At 44.2% G+C, this 20557-nt stretch overlaps 1 protein-coding gene across 1 annotated transcript in view; it reads right to left on the reverse strand.

The window, feature by feature from the left end:
- The window catches only part of etv4 (ETS variant transcription factor 4), a 30192-nt gene extending 24341 nt beyond the window's left edge, over positions 1-5851 (reverse strand). Inside the window, exons 1-3 of the mRNA XM_076759742.1 lie at positions 5611-5851; positions 4943-5033; positions 4695-4742 (exon numbers count right to left, since the gene is read on the reverse strand). Coding sequence (XP_076615857.1) covers positions 4695-4742; positions 4943-5033; positions 5611-5667 — 196 coding nt within the window. The 5' untranslated portion in view covers positions 5668-5851. The remainder of the gene's footprint in view (positions 1-4694; positions 4743-4942; positions 5034-5610) is intronic.
- Between the last annotated feature and the right edge of the window lie 14706 nt (positions 5852-20557).

A 20557-nucleotide genomic window follows, 5' to 3' on the forward strand; every position in this document is an offset into this window, starting at 1 on the left:
CCTGCCGCCTCGTTTCACATAACATTTAATATTTCTTGGCAGCATCGACTTTTGACTGAAGCTGAGAGATTTCAGCCAATTAAAAACGCGTTGGACACACGCGTTGGCCTTTATATGGAGACCCAAAGCGTTCAAAAATATAACCATTAAATTATGAAATAAATCACTTTATAAGAAGCTCAGCCCATTATTATTTCTTCCTGCTTCTTCTCACCATAAAAAAGTTTATTGCGAGTCATTTAAATCAGCATTTTAATTCATAATATCCTCTTTCCACATTTCAAAACCCACTTTTCCCAAATGAACTTTTGTCTATAAGTCAACCCACAGCCAAGTTGACGTCCAATCAGTAGACGGTAAAGAAATTTCCATCGTCTCCATTAAGACATCCTAATCGAGAAGTAATTTCTCTCAGTGACTCAAACAGTCCAAGATCTGTACAGCAACGGTCAAGTTTACATTACCTGCCGTTAAACAATTTCCATTTCCACTGCAGAAAAAGAGACTAAACAGGCTGTTCTGGCTAAACAGGTGAGGACATCTGTCAAGCGGTGTGACAAAACAGCTTTTCAGATTCGCCCTCTGTCCCAAAGTGTTGGGAACTCTTGTCTAACAGACTCAAAGTAGCCTGGATTTCATCTGCAGCATAGATGAGGAGTCAAGAACGAGGAAACCAGACTCAAATCAGGAGTGAAAGTGAAGGTTAAAGCCCCTCTTCAGAGTGAATTCGTGGGAAAAGTCAACATTTCTGCCGAGATCATACAAGCCAAAATGCTGTGAGACATAAACGTGCACAGCGAGTGTCAGAGACAGGCAGCTTACAATGATTTGTAAAAATAGACAGTCAGTGTGGCGTTATGGTATGTGTGATATCTGCATGTGAAACATAATGAGCTGCAGTGGTGTACGATTTCAGTGGCCCCGATTAGACACTCTCTCATAATGAAACTCATCTAGGATCTAACTGAAAAAGCTCAGTCAGTGGTGCCAAGCCCAGGTGCAGCGGGGCCAGACAGACACTATTGTACAGCTCTTTTTTTTTAGGAATCCAAACCCATTCACAATTGTCCTTTTGAGCTTTGGACATTGAGTCACACAAACAGGTTAGAAAAGCCCAAATCGTTCGACTGCCAACACCCTACAAGGGGTGAGGAGGTCAAATTCAGCCGGGGAGACGAGAGCGCGCCGGCATGCTGTTGAGCTAACGACCTAACCCTAAACGTGGAGCAGGACCAGGTCTAGCAACCCCTTAGTCTGGCAGCGCTCCAGCTCCGCAAGGTTCTGGGGGTTTTTTAAAGCGTTTCCATTGCCGGGACTCACACTTACGTCATGGCACAAGCTAACTGGTAGGGAAAAGTTGATGGTATCATTAAATATCATGGACTCAATCAGGGGCGTAATGGGCTACAAAATAAAGTGGCAGCAATGTTGACGGTATTTCAACAGCGTTCACTCGCTAAAAGTGGACAAAAGCCCCTCAGTCCTGGCCTTCACAAAATAAAGACTCAAACACATCTCTTGTATTCTCCCCCCAAAAATAGACATTTGCACGACTCTGCACAGGTCGATCTGACGGTAAGCTCACCCAAAGCCCAAATCTGACCCAGAATTCAAGCTAAAACAGCCTCTTCTCTCTCACTTCATCCATCATTTCCAGACAATGATACACAACACAGAAACCAAACCTCTGGAGAGGGAGAGCAGCAGACGCACAGGACAAAAAGAGGAAATAAGAAATTCAAATGCACTTTCTTGTCGTCACACTCCTCCTTCCTGTGCAGAGGAAACCGGATGACGGCGTTTTGGAGCATGTTCAGATAAATGACATCGATTTCTTATACAACTCTGCATCCTGTGGATTACTATACCATAATAATATTACCCCCTTTTAACTTTTCAGTCTTTCGCCCTCGGGGAGGAGAAATAAAGCTGCTGTGCGAGACAGAGCAGCAGCCAATATTTAGTTCTGCAGATCCAACAATCAATCATTTCCACTGGTTTCAACATGTCCAAAACGGAACACGCTGGACCTCATGAAGAGGAAAGACACACGGACGATGAGCATCAAACATTATCGCAGCCCCGGTGTGCGCTGGTGCACTTTCCTGTGTGTGTGTGTGTGTGTGTGTGTGTGTGTGTGTGAGCGCGTGCGTGTGTATCTGATTTGTTTCCAGGAACACCTCGTCAGGGGCTTTGAGATGCAAGTCAGCACAAGAAGGAAAGTGTGTTTATACGAGCGCAGACGCATGTTCTCCCCGATGCTTCCAGGCACCTTGAATGACTTTTTTTTTTTCTCTCAGTGGGAGATCCTGGGAGGAGCTAAGCAGCCTCAGTCATATAAACCTAAAGGCCAAAATGAGACAAGATGTGACAAGCTCCTGAACTCTCGCCACTCAGTACTTCACCCTTTCTGCCTCGCTTCCGCTCTCCTTTGGCAGAAAAAAAAAAAAAAACTCCCTCCAGCTACCCAGCTTTTACAATCTTGGTGAATCCCTCACAACTGCAATCAGTCATGATAAGGTCTTTAATTAATGCAACAGGAAAGGAGAGGTCTAAGCCGGGGAAGCTGAAAACAAGCCAGTACTTAGGGTTAAATAACACTTTGATAAAGTTACACTTCCATCTTTCTACCCTGCTTTTTTTTTTTTTTTTTTTGGGGCCTTGTTCGCTCTGTGACTCAACAGTAAGCTGCCACCCAATTTGTAAATTCAGTAAATAAAATAAAGTCCTTTTTAAAGGACGGTTCACTGAAAACATGCGCTCTCATTGTCCTCACAGCGGCGTCTAGTCATGCTGATAGTTTAGGTTTTATTTGCGAAGCTTTTGACACACGTGTCTCTGATTTCGACCAGAACAATGGAGGCGAATGGAAAATTTATCTATGACAAATTACATTTAAAGACATTCAACAGCGTCCCCTGCTACTGCCTGCTTTCACAGGGACTGTTTCTTGGACAAACTTTTTAAACATTTATGTCAAGCTAAATTCTCTCCACCTCCATTGTAGTGAGGCGGCTCATTTTTGGTGAGCTGAGCCTTTAAGGGTGGCCTTCATTGTGAAATCCCTGAATACAAACAGGCTCCAACTTTGAAGCGACACCCATTGTTGCACTTTTATTGGCTCTTGTGTCTTTGTCTGCGTGAGACGCCGGTGTGAGGTGAACTTGCTGGTTTTGACGCCGCATGAGAAAAGGTGAGAAAGCGAATGTGGAAACAGCATTGTTCCCCATCTGCGGCTGCTGGCCGGGAGCGGGCTCGATGTAGATGTCTGGTCTTCGGGCAGACACGACCGCTTCCAGGGTGCCTCTGAGCGGGACAGCCGGACTTCACCACTTTGCTGGTCTGCATGGTCAAAGTACTGAGACTTTATATTTCTAAGTATGAGAATTTCCCCTTCTCTAAAAATAACAGCACCACACAAACAGCTCTTAAAATTACACATTCTCCTTCTCCCACATTAAAAGGATCTAAAATCTATGACTAAGCAAATACTGAAGGAGCCAAAATGTCTCCTGCTTCCCTGAAAAGTCCACTCTCAGTGGACGCTTCAGCGTTCCACATCACACTTGCAGAAGCTGAACCATGATTGGTTTCCAAAGCAGCTGTGACGTCACAAAACTCAGATTGAAAGTGAGCACAGAGAAACGTCCCCGCCAGCAGCAGATAAATGTGAAAACAGCCTTCAGGTGTCAAACTGCACACGCATCCTTCTGCATACTGAAGCTCAAACATTCAAGCGAAGCAACAGTAAGCAAAACATCCTTTTTCCTGCAGAGCGGGACTTTAAACTGGATTTATCAGGCTGATGTAGTCCCCATTAAATGTCAAAAATGAGTGGCATTTCCCTTTAAACCTCCACATCAAAGCACATCAAAGCAACTGACACAACGAAATTCACACCTCCTGGTGCAGCTCTCATTTCTGCTCGCAGCTTTAAGCACATTCAGGCCGGCTGTCCTGCCACTGTTGAGCTCCAGGTTAGCACCGAAAACAGACAATGACTCACGGCTCGTGTTGTCTCCCTCCTTTGACACACAGTTTAATACTCTATTAGGGTTCACATCATCATTGCGCTTATTAAGTGTACTAGCTGACAATCGCCTCTGAGTGGGCCTCATTTCATCGCTATGTGCCTTTGACTGACACAAGCCAAACAGCCTGTTTGTTTGCATTGGCCGCTGGCTGGCACGCACGCTACATGCCAACATGGCCAAAATAGGACATGCTCAAAGCTAATAATGTCCTGTCTGTGTTCTCTCTGGCCTCTTTTTTTTTGGTGTTGTATGGTTTATGAGCATGTGTGTTGCATCAGAAAGTTTTGTTTTGGGCTCTCCAGTGAGATTCAGCTAAAGGAAGGAGGTCATTTTTTTTTTCAGCAAAGCCACAGTTTTATGAAAGCATTTCAGTAAAAGTGCATTAATAAGACTGTTGTGACGCTGTGGGACTGACAGAAAACCTCTCAGCAGTGAGCTTTGACAGAATTTGTGATTTTTATGATCGATTTAAAGCATGTATAATTCCTTCAGAGATGAATAACATTAAGAATTGGATGTGTTAGTTGTATCTCTCAGGCCTCTGTGTTCACCAATCTTCCCAGACAGACACATCATCAAGCCTCCAGACTGTCATTAATGTGGAAATCATCCCAGAAAAGTACAAATTAAGAGGAAAAGCAGCCTGCAGGCAAATCTCACCTTCTGTGAGCCATGTCTCTTGGAGTTGGCTTAAATCCTGGAAGAGGTCTGAAGAGAAAGATAAAAAGGAAGAGTGTCTAATGAGCACACAGCAGAATGACAAGTCAGACTTACTAATATGTGTCTTATCCTCATGATATTTAAACACAGCTCTCAGACTGACATCTCCAGGGGTTGATAGACCGTGATGTAAACATGCGTCATGTAAAGAGACCAGAGGGCAAAACTGTGAGCTTCCACTACTATACCTTCAGATTCCTGAGGGGGTAACTCTGTGTCCATGTATTTCCTTTTCGCTGCCATCAACAGTCTATTTAGGGGCCCATTTCCATGCGACTTCTGCAAAAGAACCCACAGATGTTAACAGAGGAGAAGTGAGAAGCAGACTCCAGCAGGGCATTTCCAGCACATCAGTGTCAAAACAGCTACAGCCATGTTCGATGTGGCGTGTGTGAGGTGAAGCAGCGGCCGCCACTTGGACGCCTTTGGCAAAAAATAAAAAAATAAATAACAAGAAGTAATCAGAATATTTTTTTAATGAGACACAAATGAGAGCCCGCTGCAGCTGTAGGTGAACAGAAAACAAGACATTTCTCGGGGGAAAAACAAACGCGCTGTTTGCGTCCGAAGAAAGTGACCATTTGGCGCACGCTGACGCGCTGTTCAGCCGAAGCATCCCGCAGGAGAAACCCGCACACAAACACGCCTAAACGCGGCGCTTGCTAAGCATTAGTTTGTCGGGATTTTGCGGTAGTTTGAAGCGAAGTGAGAACTAGTTTTCCGTCGCGCACACGCAGCTGCTTCGGCTCAAAAGTCGTGCAGACGCGGCACGGACGGAGATGAAGCCCGGCGCGTAAAAAACAGGCCAAAAAAAAAACAAGCATTGAAGTTAACAGAAGGGTTCATCCATACGTACATTTGCTAAAGTGTAAGGCACTTGCTGGTCCAAATATCCATCCATCTTATAATCCATCCGTTAACCGTTTGTGGTCATTTAGGCTGAGTGGAGTGAGATCCACGCAGCCTGCAGGGAGAGGAGGGAGCGCTGCTTGTGAATGGAGCTGCGTGGAGGCTGCATGCATAATGAGCTCCATTCACAAAAAATGCCGAGGGGAAGTGATGGCGAGTGATTACCCAGCGGGCTGCTGCCCTCTTCACAAATCCCTTTTTTTAATGTGTGTGTGTGTGTGTGTGTGTGTGTGTGTGTGTGTGTGTGTGTGTGTGGCAGACAGATCGCCACATTACCTTCAACTTTCAGGTAAAAGCACGAGCGACTATTTCCACATGTTTTTGCAGAATAAAGCGGTTTTGTGCGGGTTGTTTGTGGCGCTTTCTGGTTTAAAAACATGGCAGACGGAGCACGACGCGTGGAGAGGTCGTGGGGATTATTTAGTAGCCTGTTTCTTGGGCTTTTTGCCACGTCTGCCCGGACTGCCAGGCTCCTCTTTCTTTAGGAAAGAGTCCAGCGCCGAAGCTGTGACGGGAAACAGATGTTGGCGTTTCGGTCGCGCGCAGCAGCAGAATTGAAACTTTAATTCGACGCAAAGTAACAGTTGGAGTGAGTTTGAGTGAGTTTTTGTGGAAGTGGGGTGACTTTTGGGCGCCAGCTGTGCTGTCATTTCTCTCACAGACGTGTTTTGGAGATATTAAGGAGACTTCTTTTCTCGCTCGGGTCAGACGCGCTTCGTGATTGGTGGATTTCCTCTTTCAGGGGCTCGAATTTCTTGCCTTTGTCCGGATGAATACGCTGACTTATGAATGAAGTCTCGGTTCCCTCTGTGAGCCAATCAGAAGCCTGGCAGTCGGGATCCTAGCAACCGCGGGCGGAGCTTGCGCCGCCGCAGCCAATCAGCTCCCGGCAGGCTGCGGGCTTTTATACTGGATTTTCCAGTTGTTTTTCATTCACAAAAAGAGAGAGGGAAAGTTAGAAAAAAAAAAGTCCTGCCATTCATAAAAACCTGCCCTGGCACGAAAGTCCTCACATGTTTTTCTTCCTCACTGTTTACCTCATTTCATGTTTTGCCTCCCGTGCCCTTGAGGAGCAGCGATCAGACAGCAGCTTCCTCTCTGCAGGAGCCCTGTACGTTAACATGAGCATCAAATCTGACGTAGATCAGCTCTGGAACATGCCTCCTCGCATTCTTGTGGTTTTTAAGTCTACAGCACACGAAAACCGCAGGATTTAAAGTCGTCCACGAAGCTTTGTACACAAGACCAACTGAGCGCTGAAGAGCTCGCTGCTTATTGAAGCTAAACTGCCAAACTGGAGCCACAAAGGTTGTTTTTTCTAAGAGTAGGAAGCCAGGAGACAGGAAGCGAAGTTCTGATGGGATTTGAGCTTTAGTTTCAGTGGTGATTGAGATTCAGAGGCGTAACAATAAGCAGTTTAAGAGCACACACACACACGCTCCTCTTCCTCCTCATCTGATTCAATCTCCATAACAGGTGATACTGTACATGTTATTTCCTGTTTAATGATGTTTAGATGTACATTTAGATGTACACAACAGGCTATAAATATTCCATCAGCCCTGCTCTGCACAGGCTGGAGGACATTACAGGAGTAAACATGGTTGTTTTAGGAGGTGCCTTATTAAATTTAAGCCACTCTGTAAACTCTTCTCCAGCCTTATAGGCTAAGACAGTGAATCTAAAAGGGTCACATGTATGAAAAACATTTCTTTCTTCGCAAAAATCCCTCAAAAACAAACATTTAGAAACAATTAGATGGAGGAAAAATCACTCTGTGGTTGAACTCCACACTAAGCCTCACCTGTGATGGGGGGGGGGGGGGGGGGGGGGGGGGCAAAAAGGTTTAACACCTGGATTTATGCCTGAGATGAAGTGAACGGTAGGTGAAATGGGTTCGTGCTGATGGCGACGCTCCTGTTTCCATCACCATTAGCTCATTTGCTCTCAGACATTAAAGCAAAACTAAACATTGTTCTGTTGTTACCCACAAGAACCCACATGTGACTTCAAAGCGTGTAAACATTGGACACAGAATTTTCCATTGTTTCAAGTGAAATAACAGTTTTTAGCCACGCTAGCGGCACGACTGCAGGGATGGGGATGATGGTCCAGACTGAAATGTCTCAACCGCTGTTAAATGTACCATTACACTGTGTGCAGATGTTCACGCTGCCCAGGGGGTGAAACCTGACCACTGTCCCTCTAGCGCCACCAGCAGGTCAAATATTCACTTAGTGTATCCAGTGAAATGTCAACATTTTGTACAGAAAATTTCCTTTGATGTTTCTGAGGTTCATGTTTGAGGTTTTTGAGTGAATTCATACAAGTTAGAACAAAAACCAGAATGCAGTCATTAACAAACAAACTGTGTTTACTGACAGTAAGTCGTATTAATCTCCTTCATCCAGTCATGTGTTCACAAGGTGGTGAACCTCGCTCCATCCTCGCTTGTGAATGACTGAGCCTTTCCTTTGAAACGTGTTGCTGCATCAGATTCAGAATCAGCAGATATTTACAAAAATCAATGACGCTAAAGAGCTCAAACATTCATAACATTGTCTTTGTGCTGTTTTCAGTTGAGTTTATGTCAAAAAGGATTAAAATGATCACATCCTGTTTTATTTGTTTTCCACAGTGTCCCAACTTTACTGGAATCTGGGCTTCACATCATCATCATCATCATCATCATCATCATCATCATTCTCTCATCTGGATGAACTGAAACGACTCTGGATCAAAGGTGAATTTTAGCTCAAAATGAATATAAATTCCCGTTAAGTTGGTTTATGACTGTGAACGTAGGAAAGTAACGACGTCAACTGCAGGTAAGTGTTGTGTTTGCGTTAGTTAATTTACTGAATTAGCAAATATTAGCACGGTAACAGTAAACCTTGAAGGTAAACATGAGTGCTGCTAAACATCGCCGTGTCACCGCTAGCATGTTAGCATGCTAATGTTAGCATTTAGCTCAAAGCGCTGCTGAAAACAGCCTCACAGAACCATCAGTGTAGCGGCAGACATGTGTGTCTTATACCGGATACTTTTAGCTGTCAAAGTCCTTCAGGTGAAACAGAAAAACAACCCTTTGGTTTAGTTGTTCACTACTTGTGACGATGCTAATAGCATAAAGCTGTGATGGGCGGGGATCGTCATGCTGAGACCTTCTTCTTGTATCTGAGGGGAAAATGGAAAAACTTGTCTGCTGATGGTTAGATTCCCCTTTAGTTCATTTCCACAACCTCATTTGTCCCAAATATTAAAGCATGACTCAACATTATTGTGTTATTACCACAGAATTGGCAAATTCCTGCCGTTAGCAAAAAAAAGACAAAAAAAAGTCACTCGTGATATGTGACATCAAAGCATGTGAGCTTTTTGGACTCACAATTCCCCATTTTCCACCTGAAAATGCATTTTTTTTTGCTTATGAATCATCTGTCTCTCTTTATGTGAAATTAACTTCTCGCATGTGAAAAATATTGATATGATTTCAAGCGAGCGCTGTGGAAAACCCCTCTGCTTGGCTCGCCGTCACCTCTTACATCTCAACTGAAGACTGTCGCATGTGATCTCGGACGGACGGAGAGAAACGTTGGAAGTGCGGCACGTGTTTGCAGAGAGCACGTGTTTTGAATTCACATATGGTTGACATGTTTAAATTGAGAAAGAGCGGCGCAGGAACAGCGGCGTTAAACACCGACGCGGTGATACACCTCCATTTAATCCTGTGCTGATACAGTCATGCTGCTACAGCCTGCAGAGGATTTACAGCTTCTTTAGCTCCGTCAGGATGGATTGAAATTCTAAAGAACGCGGGCAGTTACTATAGATCACCTCTGTGTTTCATTTACAGCACACACACACACACACACACACACACACACACACACACACAGTGCTGAAATGCATTGTGAAATCTATTGTAATAGTCATCCACCCCTGAGTCTAATATAGCTTTGTCAGCAGAGAGATAAGTACTGACAGAGACAGAGGGGAGACATTTTGAGTTCAGTGCGGTGCTGTGGAGTGGACTCAAAGTGCTTATTGATCAAAGCTGGCTGTGCTTGATGGACGGCTGAAATGTTATTATAGCTTCAGCTGTTCTAGTTATTGAGAGACAGAAGTGAGACGTGTCGAACTGGAGCGAGACGGAGAGAGACGTCCACAGAGAGCCAAACGCTTCCCAGAGAGGCATTAAAAGACAAAACGAGGCGAAGCCACGAGGACAAACAGAGACGTTCACCAATGAGTGGAATAAGGACAGGGAGACGGCGGGAGAAAGAGAGGATGTGGAGAGACAGAAGGAGCCAGAGGCCGAGGCGTCTGTGGGGGATGGTGTTGTTTGGAAGGCTTGTCGACAACACCTCTCCGCCGTCCTCCCTCTGGAGCGTCTCCTCTCTGCTCCCTCGCTCCAGATAAGGCTGATGGTGACTGATAAACAGATGAAGACCTTTGATAAAACACGGACAGCACACTGACCGGAAGCACCATCAAAACGTCCAGTCGCACACAGCTGCTCTGACACCATGTTACACACTTTTCTAAGATGTTTTCATGGGATTTATTCATTTTAATGTTGGATGCACAGGACATAAAAAGCACGTTTAGTCGTTGTTCTGAAGCTTTTGAGCTCGTTGCCTGGTTGTTACGGACTGTAGATGCTAGTTCAAAGACTTCGGCTTAAAAGTTGAGTATATCAAGAATGAATAGATTTTAAATATAAGTTTTCAATATAGATTAATGGTGAAATGACCAAATACATGTTCACGAAAACTGTGCTTTAGTCTTTGAAGAAGAATCTTTGATTTTCTATCAAAACCTTCGTCAGGCTCCAGAGTTAAAGTTTGTGTCTGTGGGTTTTCTTGCCACTTTGATGGTTGTCATCTCTCAGTTTCTCCGTAAACTTGCCCATCTTCACCCAGCAGCTGTGTCCATAGTGTGCGTGCAGCAGCCACACCCCTACTGGGAATGTAATGGATTCCCATAACAACCATTGCTCTGCTTTGCCAGGCGATGCCAAAATCCAAAGCAAACCATATGGGCTCAGTCTGTGTGGGCCAACACATAAATTCCTCCCCACAAATTTATTTATTTGTCTTTGTTCATTCTTTCTGCTGTATTTACTTTATGCACAAGTGACTGAATTTGAAAAAGACATGATATCTCAACATAATTAAAACGTTCACTCAGACAAAATCCTTGTCCTGAAGCGAATGTTCAGAGACTGAAAGTGAAGGAAGCTTTTTAAAGCTCAAATAGGTCTTTTTTGGCCACCCTGTGGCAGCAGAAACCAGCTGTTAACAAATCATCACCTGTTAAATCAAAATAAACATGAATTGTTACCTGGTTACACATCCAGCAGTTAGAACAGGAGCATTAACGCGGAGCCGTTTTATCGATCACCTGATCAATCTGAACCCAATATTAACTCCCTTTTCACTGTGTTTTTGGTCTCCACCACCTCCTGACACAGCTAATTCTGAATGTGACGTGTCCAAAGAATGCTCCTAAAACCTGATTAATATCAGCATGTCTTCAAAGGACCATGCTCCATTCGAAGTCAGGCCAATTTGGAAAAGACAACCAGAATATTCTGTTTACATGAGTCGTATTTGATTGGGAATACAGTCACATTCGGAGTACTAGTGGAAAATTAGCGTGCATGATCTGCTTTCAGTTAAAAAACATACCGTATTCTGATATTCTGCATGTTCATTTAAACTCCTTATCTCATAATAAAGCGGCCGTCTATCAGAGGACGCTCACTGTATGACGGTCGTTCTCATGATGAACGCTGGGCATCACAGGACCATTAAAACAAACAGGACTTACTCCCAGGCTGGAGCGCCCTGGTTTGTTTGGAGTGTGGAACGGGCTTCCGACGAAGAGCGGCCTCTCTCACGTGCCACGCCAACTGAAAAATGATTTCTAGTGCAAACACTCATTGTGTGAAACGCAGGGCGGCCCGTTCTTTCACATGCCCTTGTCCACTTGTTTTCATGTCTGCGCCCAGAGACGAACCTTTTCCAGTGTCTCTTCCAGAGTGACCAAAAATAATGTCACCTCCACGTAGGTTTCCTGACCCTTCACACATCCTTACTGTGCCACGTTGCCAAATCTGGACCCCCCCAGGACTGCCTCGTGTCCTGCTGGCGTGAAACTCACAGTTGCCTGACTTACATCCAGGAGAATATTTCCTCAGCAAACAATACAACCCTGAAAATAACTCCAGACAAAATAGAGCCAGCTATGTTTGTTGCGTGATTTTTAAAAAACGCAAAGCGCACTTCCTTAAAAGGTCAAGCTGGATTATTTGAACTTGCAACCTTCCTGGAAAGATCCCATTGTTTAGGGCGTTAAAGTACTCTGGATCATGTTGCGCTTGGAGAGCTGCCCTGAGCAGACAGGCATCAGCGCCTTGATTATGAGAGAGCACCTAAACAGCGAACGTACTGTATTTCAAACCACACGGACAAGAAAGCTAAAAGTTGATTTGTGAGTCACTTCTGTTGACATGATCGCTCGTCAGCGAGACGTTCCAGGATTCTGATTTACGCCCCCTTGGCGGTGCGCTCCCGGGCTGGTGCAGGGGATTGTCGCTGCCTGCTTCAGACCACAGAGACGAGTCGAGTGATTTCCCACCCGAGCGCCACCCCGGTGGAATTCCTGGCAGTGATGTTCAGACAGGCCTCAGCTGAGCCCTGCCTGCTCTCAGCAACAGATGAGCTTCAGCGGAGGTGAGTGAGAAGAAAGAGGACGAGACAGAAAGGGAGCTTTATTAGTGTGTTTATGAGAAAGTGTGTCATGTTTAATGCATGCGTCCATACATTGCCTCCTCCTTTGCCTGCTGTGTGTGCTGTAAAATCCACCCAGGGCCTGTTCTTCATTCCCCCAGGACGCTGCACCGTTGCTGGGATGCCTGCTTGTGTATAGCCATAGTCAGGAAATGTCACCGTTGGCATCTGACGAGGGCTAGTGCGCCAACCCAAGCGTGCCTCCTAGCCACCTGCGGCCCAACCTCCTCCGCCGCAGACACTGGCTCGCTTGTTTGTTCGCCGACCATTCCTCGCCATTCCCCTCCAAAGTCAGCCTGTCTGGCCTGCTCTGGGCCTGTGAAAGATCAATCAGGTGAGCACAATAGCATTTATAGGGGTGTTTTTGACTGGCAGCCCTGAAGAGAAGTGGCTGCCATGCAGCTGCACCGGCCCAGCTGAGCTGCCAGATAAAACACAAAGCTGACTCTAAACTCTGCCGCACAGACACACAGACGCTGCAAAACTCCCATTTTAACGGTTTGAAACAGCAGAAAATACACCAGAACAAACAAAATGTAAAAGCTCTATTTAAAGCCCTGTTTCTACTTTTATTGTGTTATTTTAATCTTTTACTTTCTATCTGATTTTAGGTTTGCTTTAGTCTGATATTAGTTAGTTATCACTCACACATTTAAATTGCACTGACCTTTATCAAATATACAAATAATACAAAACTATCATTTGTAGCTTTACATCTATTTCTGTCATCATGGAAATCGTTCTTGGGACTGTGTATAAGTACACAGTTATATATGTTGGCTACACAGAAATTATTTGCTAATAGGATTAATTCATTTTTTCTCTTTTAATGGGATTTGATGGGACTAATATTCAACCTCTGTGTAAAACATAAATAAAGAAAACTTAGTCATTTACTGACGAACTGGCTGAGACTATCACCTGTTACCAATGAAGCTGCTACATCTAATCCAGAATAAGCAGATATTTACAAAAATCAATGAAGCTGATGAGCTCAAACATGAAATATTGTCTTTGGATTGTTTTCAGAAAGGATTAACAAATGATCACATTCTGCCTTATTTATGTTGTACGCAGCATCCAAACTCTTTGGGTTTGGGTTACAAACATTGCTGTTACGTTCGTTGCGTAACTTAAATCCGTTATGTAAGTTAAAATCAGTAAACGCTGACTTTCGGTTTCACACTGACACAAACTGCAGTCTGTATGTGGACTTTCTTGCTCTTTACACGACGTCACCTGACTTCCTCCTTTGCTCCTGTCAAAATTACTACAGCTGTTAGAGGTTTCAACCGAACAGGAAACCCGAACAGGCTGTGGTTGTAGTGACACAGTAATACTCGCACAGACGACCTATGCGGCTGCACCAGTCCTTATCCTTGAAATAAGAGATAATCTGTGTTTATTTTAATCAGTTTTCCTGTATTTTTTGGAGTCTGTCACACTTGCGTTGGCATCAAATTATTCAAATGAAGTTGTTAAAGACAACACTAAACTCACACTATAAAACTGGGCCTCCGTTAGTGGCCAAAGGCACATTGTGGAGAGCGAAGCGTGTTGTGGGAGACATTGTTTTCTTCTAAAGGAGGATGGCCTTAAGGAGACACAGAGGAGCCTTGTTGACGTCTCTCTCTCTCTGTCTTGCTCGCTCGCCCACTGCCCACATAGCGCTGGTTTTGTGTAAACCCTCCAATTGTTGCCACCAGCCCCTTCTTCACCCACATTTCCATTTATATCCCATTTTCCACTTCACTTCCATGCTAATTTTGGGGGTGGGGGGGTCAAAAAAATCCCATGTTATGTCATTTATAGTGATGCAGCTGGTTTATCTATCCATACAAGGGGAAAACCAGTGGGCCTGGCCCCGGGGCATGGCCTCCCCTTCATCAAAACTGCCTCTGTTGAATCAAAGGCAGGATATGTACATGGTAAGACTGTTTGGCATACTGATGATTAAGACGTCTCTTAAGAATTCCACATAAAGGGACACTCAGTATTGACTTGAAAATCAAACAAAAGGCAGATTAATAGCAAGTTATTTTAGCTTTTCTGAGCTCTGCTCCACATTTTCTTCTGGGGTTTCATGGTTTTGCAATCCCGTATTGTAGTGTTTTCACAAGGGAGCCTGTCTAATTTTGTTGGATTCCTGCTTGTAATGACTCTCAATCCTTGTAAACTCTGTGGTGTAAACAATGCCTCCAGATCTTTCCACCAAAACAACACACAAGACTGTTTGGAGGCCTGAACAAGTGGGCGGTTGTGTTTAGTTTGGGTTTATCCGGTACTAGGAGACCTGATAACACAAGGTCACTCAGCTTGACCGCAGATGTCCCACCATGGCTGAGGGTGAACTTAACAGGATGGGAAGGTTCTAGAAAAACTCACCTTAACAGGATGTCTTGAAGGTTCAACAGGGAGGAATTTGATTCTGGACCACAGAGGTGGACCCTCCAACAGACTGACGTTCACATCCACAGAAACCATTATAAGTGAGAGTGCTGCTATGTGGTAGACTCACCATGTTTTTCATAACGCTCTTAATGTGTCTGTCATTTGAAATACTTGTAGGTCGTATATTGTTTTTATTTGGAAACACTGAAGAGCATTACAGCATATTAAATGGATTTAAAGATAGTGGATGCTCCTATAGAGCACAGTAGAAAAACGAAAACCATGGAGCACATAGCTACATATCATCTGAACAAATCTACTGTGTCATCACTGCACAGAGGGCCCTCTACACACACACACACACACACACACACACACACACACACACACACAGACAGAGGACAGGACAGCAAATCAAAAGATAAAAGGTGACCTCTTGCACCTGTAAGGACCAGCTAATGCCCTACATGTACGAAATGCCTGGCACGCCACGCTGTCTTTGAAGTGAGCACACGGGGAGAGGTATGTGAGACTGGCACTCGTGCCATCCTGTGACATCTGGGACTTCACCAGGCCAAGAATGTGCACCAGCGCCCTTCATGGAGGTGCACGAACCGTACCGACTGATCGTTCAGAAGCAGCGAGGACATGCTTTAAGGGCTATTAGCGTAAGCTGTGTCCTTGGGGTGGAAATGCCAGTGGGTTTCTGCAATGTGGCTCTAATGAATGGTATCCTTTGACAGACACTGGATGCCTCTCAGTGATATTAGCACTACATTTATGGTAATTGCGGGTTACTTTCAGTCGGGGCTGGTACCTCGATATGAGCATGTTCTGTGCACAGAGCTTTGTGTTCTTTGAAAGTCCCGTCACAGGAGCTTGGACGGAAGTCAAATAGCAAACTCTCCAGTCTGAATTTCACTTTGAGGGTGTAAAAATCACTACAGTAGCGTTGCTAACATAATCTAGCACTTTTAAAAAGCCTGAAAAGCAGCATCAGCTCTGCAAGCTGACAATCAGCTCTCACATCAACACGTGTTAACTGGAAATAACTCCCTGTAAAAGTTAACACTTAGAGACCTTTCTTATTCATGACTTCGGGTTTCCCCTGTCATGCCTGTTTTTAACACAATGAAGCTATGAATTGTGGGTAATTGCCTCTTACAGGAATTGTGCATGAAGGGCCCCAAAACATCAAGAAGGAGCCCTGCAGGACTTGCCGATTTCACAGTGTGAGAGCTCTGAGCTGTCATGGACTAAATGGGAGGGCTGTAAGGGGGTGGGCTCTGGGACGGGGCCCCACACTGGGACTACGCCGCGCTCTGTTAGTCTAAACAATGAGTATGTCCAGCAAAACAGAACCCAACCATCTACAGTCCAGCTCTGTTTACCCACAACTGTTTTCTGAAGTGTTCCTGAGCTCATGTGTTAATCTCCTTCATCTAATCATGTGTTCACAAACCTCGCTCCGTCCTCGCTCGTGAATGGCTGAGCCTTTCCAGGACGCCCCTTTCATACCCAATCATGACACTCTCACCTGTTACCAATGAGCCTGTTTACCTGTTGAATGTTCCAAACAGGTGTTTTTTTTTTGTTTTTTTTTCATAAAAAGAACCCCCAAAAAAATGGTTTACCAAACTTCTTTTTAAGAGAAACCTAAAGAAAACTGTACATGAATAAACCTAAAGTCCTGGTTCAGTTTTGACCTGCTGTGCTTGCCGTAGCTGTGAGTATTCCTTGTTTCTTGTCCCTGTGACATATGTTTTGCAGTGATGTCACGTCTCCAGACCTCAGCAATCACCTCGGTTATGTTAACTGATAGAAATGACGGCCGAAGCCGAGAGAAGAAGACGCTGAAATAACCCGAAATGATCTGAGTGAGCTTTGAGACGCAGAAACAGGGCGTGGGCAGAATAGTGTAACATGGCACCTTGTTTTCCTCTTCCTCTGCACATGTTTTCAGGGTATAGCGCCATGCGGCATGACATAATAAAAACAATATTCCATTGAGAAAACTTGGGCCCGTGCTGCGGGCAGCGCTAAGTGACCCCTCCCTCCTCGCGTCATGCTACATTTGCTCTGCTCAGGTAAAGCTGCACTGATGTCAGCCTCTCTCGGCCTCACATCAGGGGATGAAGTCAGCGGTGTTTGAGGCAGTGAGATCATTTTTCCATTGACTGCAGAGTGGGGCAGTGTAAGGGACACCTCCTGTGGCAATCAGGGAGATGCTGCTTGTCTGCCTGCTGGCCTGTCTGTCGACCTGCCTGCCTGTCTGTCGACCTGCCTGCCTGTCTGTCGACCTGCCTGCCTGCCTGCCTGTCTGTCTGCTTTGACTCTCTCCTGCTTGTCTGCTTGCTTTTCTCTCTCTGCAACCGTCAAGTGTGAAATCATTTGAAAGAATAGTTTGACGTTTTTGGAAAATATGCTCTATTTTCACTCCAGAAAATCAGCACTAAGAAGTTTCTACATTTCTGTTTTTGTGTAGATTAAACAAACGAAATGCAACTCAAGAGGTGCTAGTGTGCAGAATTTTGTGCTTATTTGAAAAAGTTGTCGCCCTGATGTTTTATGCTAAGCTAGGCTAATTGCTGCCTGTACTTAACAGAGATATGAGAGCAGTGTCAGAAGCAGTACATCTCCCAAATGTCAAATTGTTCCTTTAAACTGTACATATTGTGCAACAGTGTTTCTCAAGTGGAATACGACAAATGACATGTTTGACAGTTTTTATGGCATTTAGTATTTTTCTACATAATGTTCATACACACATTTGTTTTTCTGTTCTGTATCCTGTATACTTTTTATCTTCACCCTTATGTGCCGCTGTGTTTGCTCTTTGTAATAGTTGCTGGCTGTAACGACTTAATTTTGCCGGTGTGGGATCAATAAAGTCTTATCTTATCTTAAGAGCTTCATCCACCACCCAGAAATGTTATCATTTCAGCTCGAACTGCTGTCAAGCAGAACCCAATAAACAAACCTGAGGATTCAAAGATGCATCATATGTTGTGGTCACGGTTTTCTTTCCTACATCAACGGCAAAGATCGTTTACTCCCACTCGGTCTTGTTTTTCATCACACACACACACACACACACACACACACAAAGGAATGCATATACATAAGGGTAAGACTCATGTGGTAACAGACATACTCTAACTGGAGCTCAGAGGAGTTACAGGCACATTACACCTGTGAGAACACACTGTAACAAACAACATGAAACAAAACACTGGTGCCCACAAACAAACAGCACTACACACACACAGACACACACACATGCACACACACACACACCTCTCCCCCTCCCCCCATTACCCATCTCGGCATGACATCAGCTCGTCCTGGGTTACTCGGCCTCCCGAGTGTCCTGATGGCAGAGATAAGGCAGGAAAGTCACTGATTAGCTGGGAATCTCGTTACACAGGGAGCAAACGGATCCCTCCCTTCCTCCGCCTCCTCCTCTCTTCTCCTCAGCTCCTCTTCTCCATCACTGATGCCACGCACCAGCAGTTCAGAGGAGCAGGATGAGCCAAATGATGAGCAGATGAAGCTAATGTAAGAAAACGGTGGACTGTAAACATTTTTAAAGCAGCTGTTTGGCAGTGGTTTCTAAGGATGTCAGTGAGTTAATTAACTGATAACTATTAATGGTTTTCCATGAAATTTTAATATTCATGGTGTCCAGAGGATGAATCTGACTGACGCTGGTGATCCTCTGACTTTCAATCCTGGGCCACCGGCAGGTCAAAGTTTCCATTCATCAATCTAAATTAAACTCATTTTAAAAATGAAATAATGTAATAGATAGAGAAAAGATTTAACAGAAATCACAACAAAAAAAACCTCTAACTCAACAACAGTGCTTCCTTTTATTACCAATCAACCTCAGTGGTAACGTATAGGCTGTAAATCAGACTCGGGCTGCATGAGACGGATGTGTTGTTGACTTAAGCGTCCTATTCCTCTGATGTTACAGCATTTCCCAGAATGCTGCGAGGGTGTTGTTGCTTTGCTTTGCTGCAGTTGGACCCATTGTCTTGGATACAAGGGGAGCAAACGTATGCTTGAGGGAGCCCCTTTAAAGACTCAATCAGTCCTTTGGTGGGGCCCACTGACCCAGAAAATGGGTTTCCACAGCTAGAGGAAATGATACTCGGTAATCACCTTACTGGCAACACTGGGGAAGGAATGCACAGGGATCTCACACAGAGACACAGAATAGACTAGAACATGTTGACAAATTCACCTTTAACTGAGGAGATGTGGTATCTCATTAGTTTGTACATCAGAATAAATAAATCATGTTCGCTTTTACAAACCAGTTTCTTTCTTGGCAGGTGATCCACATGTTTGGTACTCGCATGTTTCCCACACATTCCTGTCATATACTTATTATATAAGAGCTTTTCCCAGAGGCGAGAGCAGGTGTATCATGTGTCCCTCGCGTTTCTTTCTCGTGGGAGATGTGTTTGTGATGTAAAGGGAGGTAAAGCAAAGGCAAACGATCGTTCACAGCCTTGGCTTTACTGTAGCTCTGTTTGTTAAGCTGTGTTAGACACAAAAATATTGTGTCTGGTTGTGTGTGCAGCCTAAACCATGTCCTGGTGAAGAGTCCATTTTCAAGTTTTTATCTAAACTCTAGATTTTTTAATTGCAACAGTGGCTTTATTGATGGCAATGACAGAAATTGGATGGATTGTTGTGATGTGTTTGCGGTTGTTTTTTTTTTTCCTTTTTTTTTAATGCTAATTAGCAAACATTAGCATGCTAAAAAACTAGACTAAGCTAGTAAACGCTCCATCAGAATGTTAGCATTGTCACACTGATGATAGCACGCTGATGTTAGCATTTGGCTCACAGCACCATTGTGCCTAAGGACAGTCTCACAGGGCCACGACCATAGTTGTCGACTCTCTGTTAAAACACACACAGATGCTTAACGACCAAAACCAAGTGGTGCATCAGATACCTTTACGAATAAGCAGTATCGAACTGCGTACTACATGTGAAAAAAGCCTTGCTATACCCCTGAAGCTAATGATGCCGTATTATGCCACAGAGTACATCTGATACGGGAGGGTCTGGTTCAGGGAAAACATTTTCCCTGTGATATTCTGTTACACATACCATTGCATAATCACAAGTGATTCTAAATAGGTCATTCATGCACTTGTTATTTAAGATCTTTGGAGGACCTGTTTTGACAGTCAAGCCCATTGATCTGGTTTGGAGTCCAGTTTCACATGGGAATTGATTGGGTGATAAAGATAGAACGATTGATTGACTTAATTCAGAAAGCATTATATGCAACAGACAACTCAACTACAGAGGCATTATTGGACTTTATACATTCATTATAAAACTAGCTTAATATATCAAGAGTTGTACTTATGAGGTCTTTAATAGAGCTTCATTTGCAGTAAATAAAAGTTTGAATAAATTCAAATGAAATGGAAATCGTGCTGAATGGCAGTGGTTCAATCTGCTGTGAAGTTCATCTGTTAATGCTAAATTTAGTCAACTGAAGTAAAAAATCCATTGCATGTGAGGTTCTGACGCCCACCACTGTGCAAGCTAGCTGCTAGCTGCTAACACTTAGCCAAACAAATGAATTCGTGGAGTTTGACAATTTCTTTTTCACACATAGCTTTATCATTACTTTTGGGGGATAACTATCGAGCAAATTTACATACACACATCAGC

The sequence above is a fragment of the Chaetodon auriga genome, chromosome 20 (assembly GCF_051107435.1).
Source record: "Chaetodon auriga isolate fChaAug3 chromosome 20, fChaAug3.hap1, whole genome shotgun sequence".
NCBI classification, from domain to species: Eukaryota; Metazoa; Chordata; class Actinopteri; order Chaetodontiformes; family Chaetodontidae; genus Chaetodon; species Chaetodon auriga.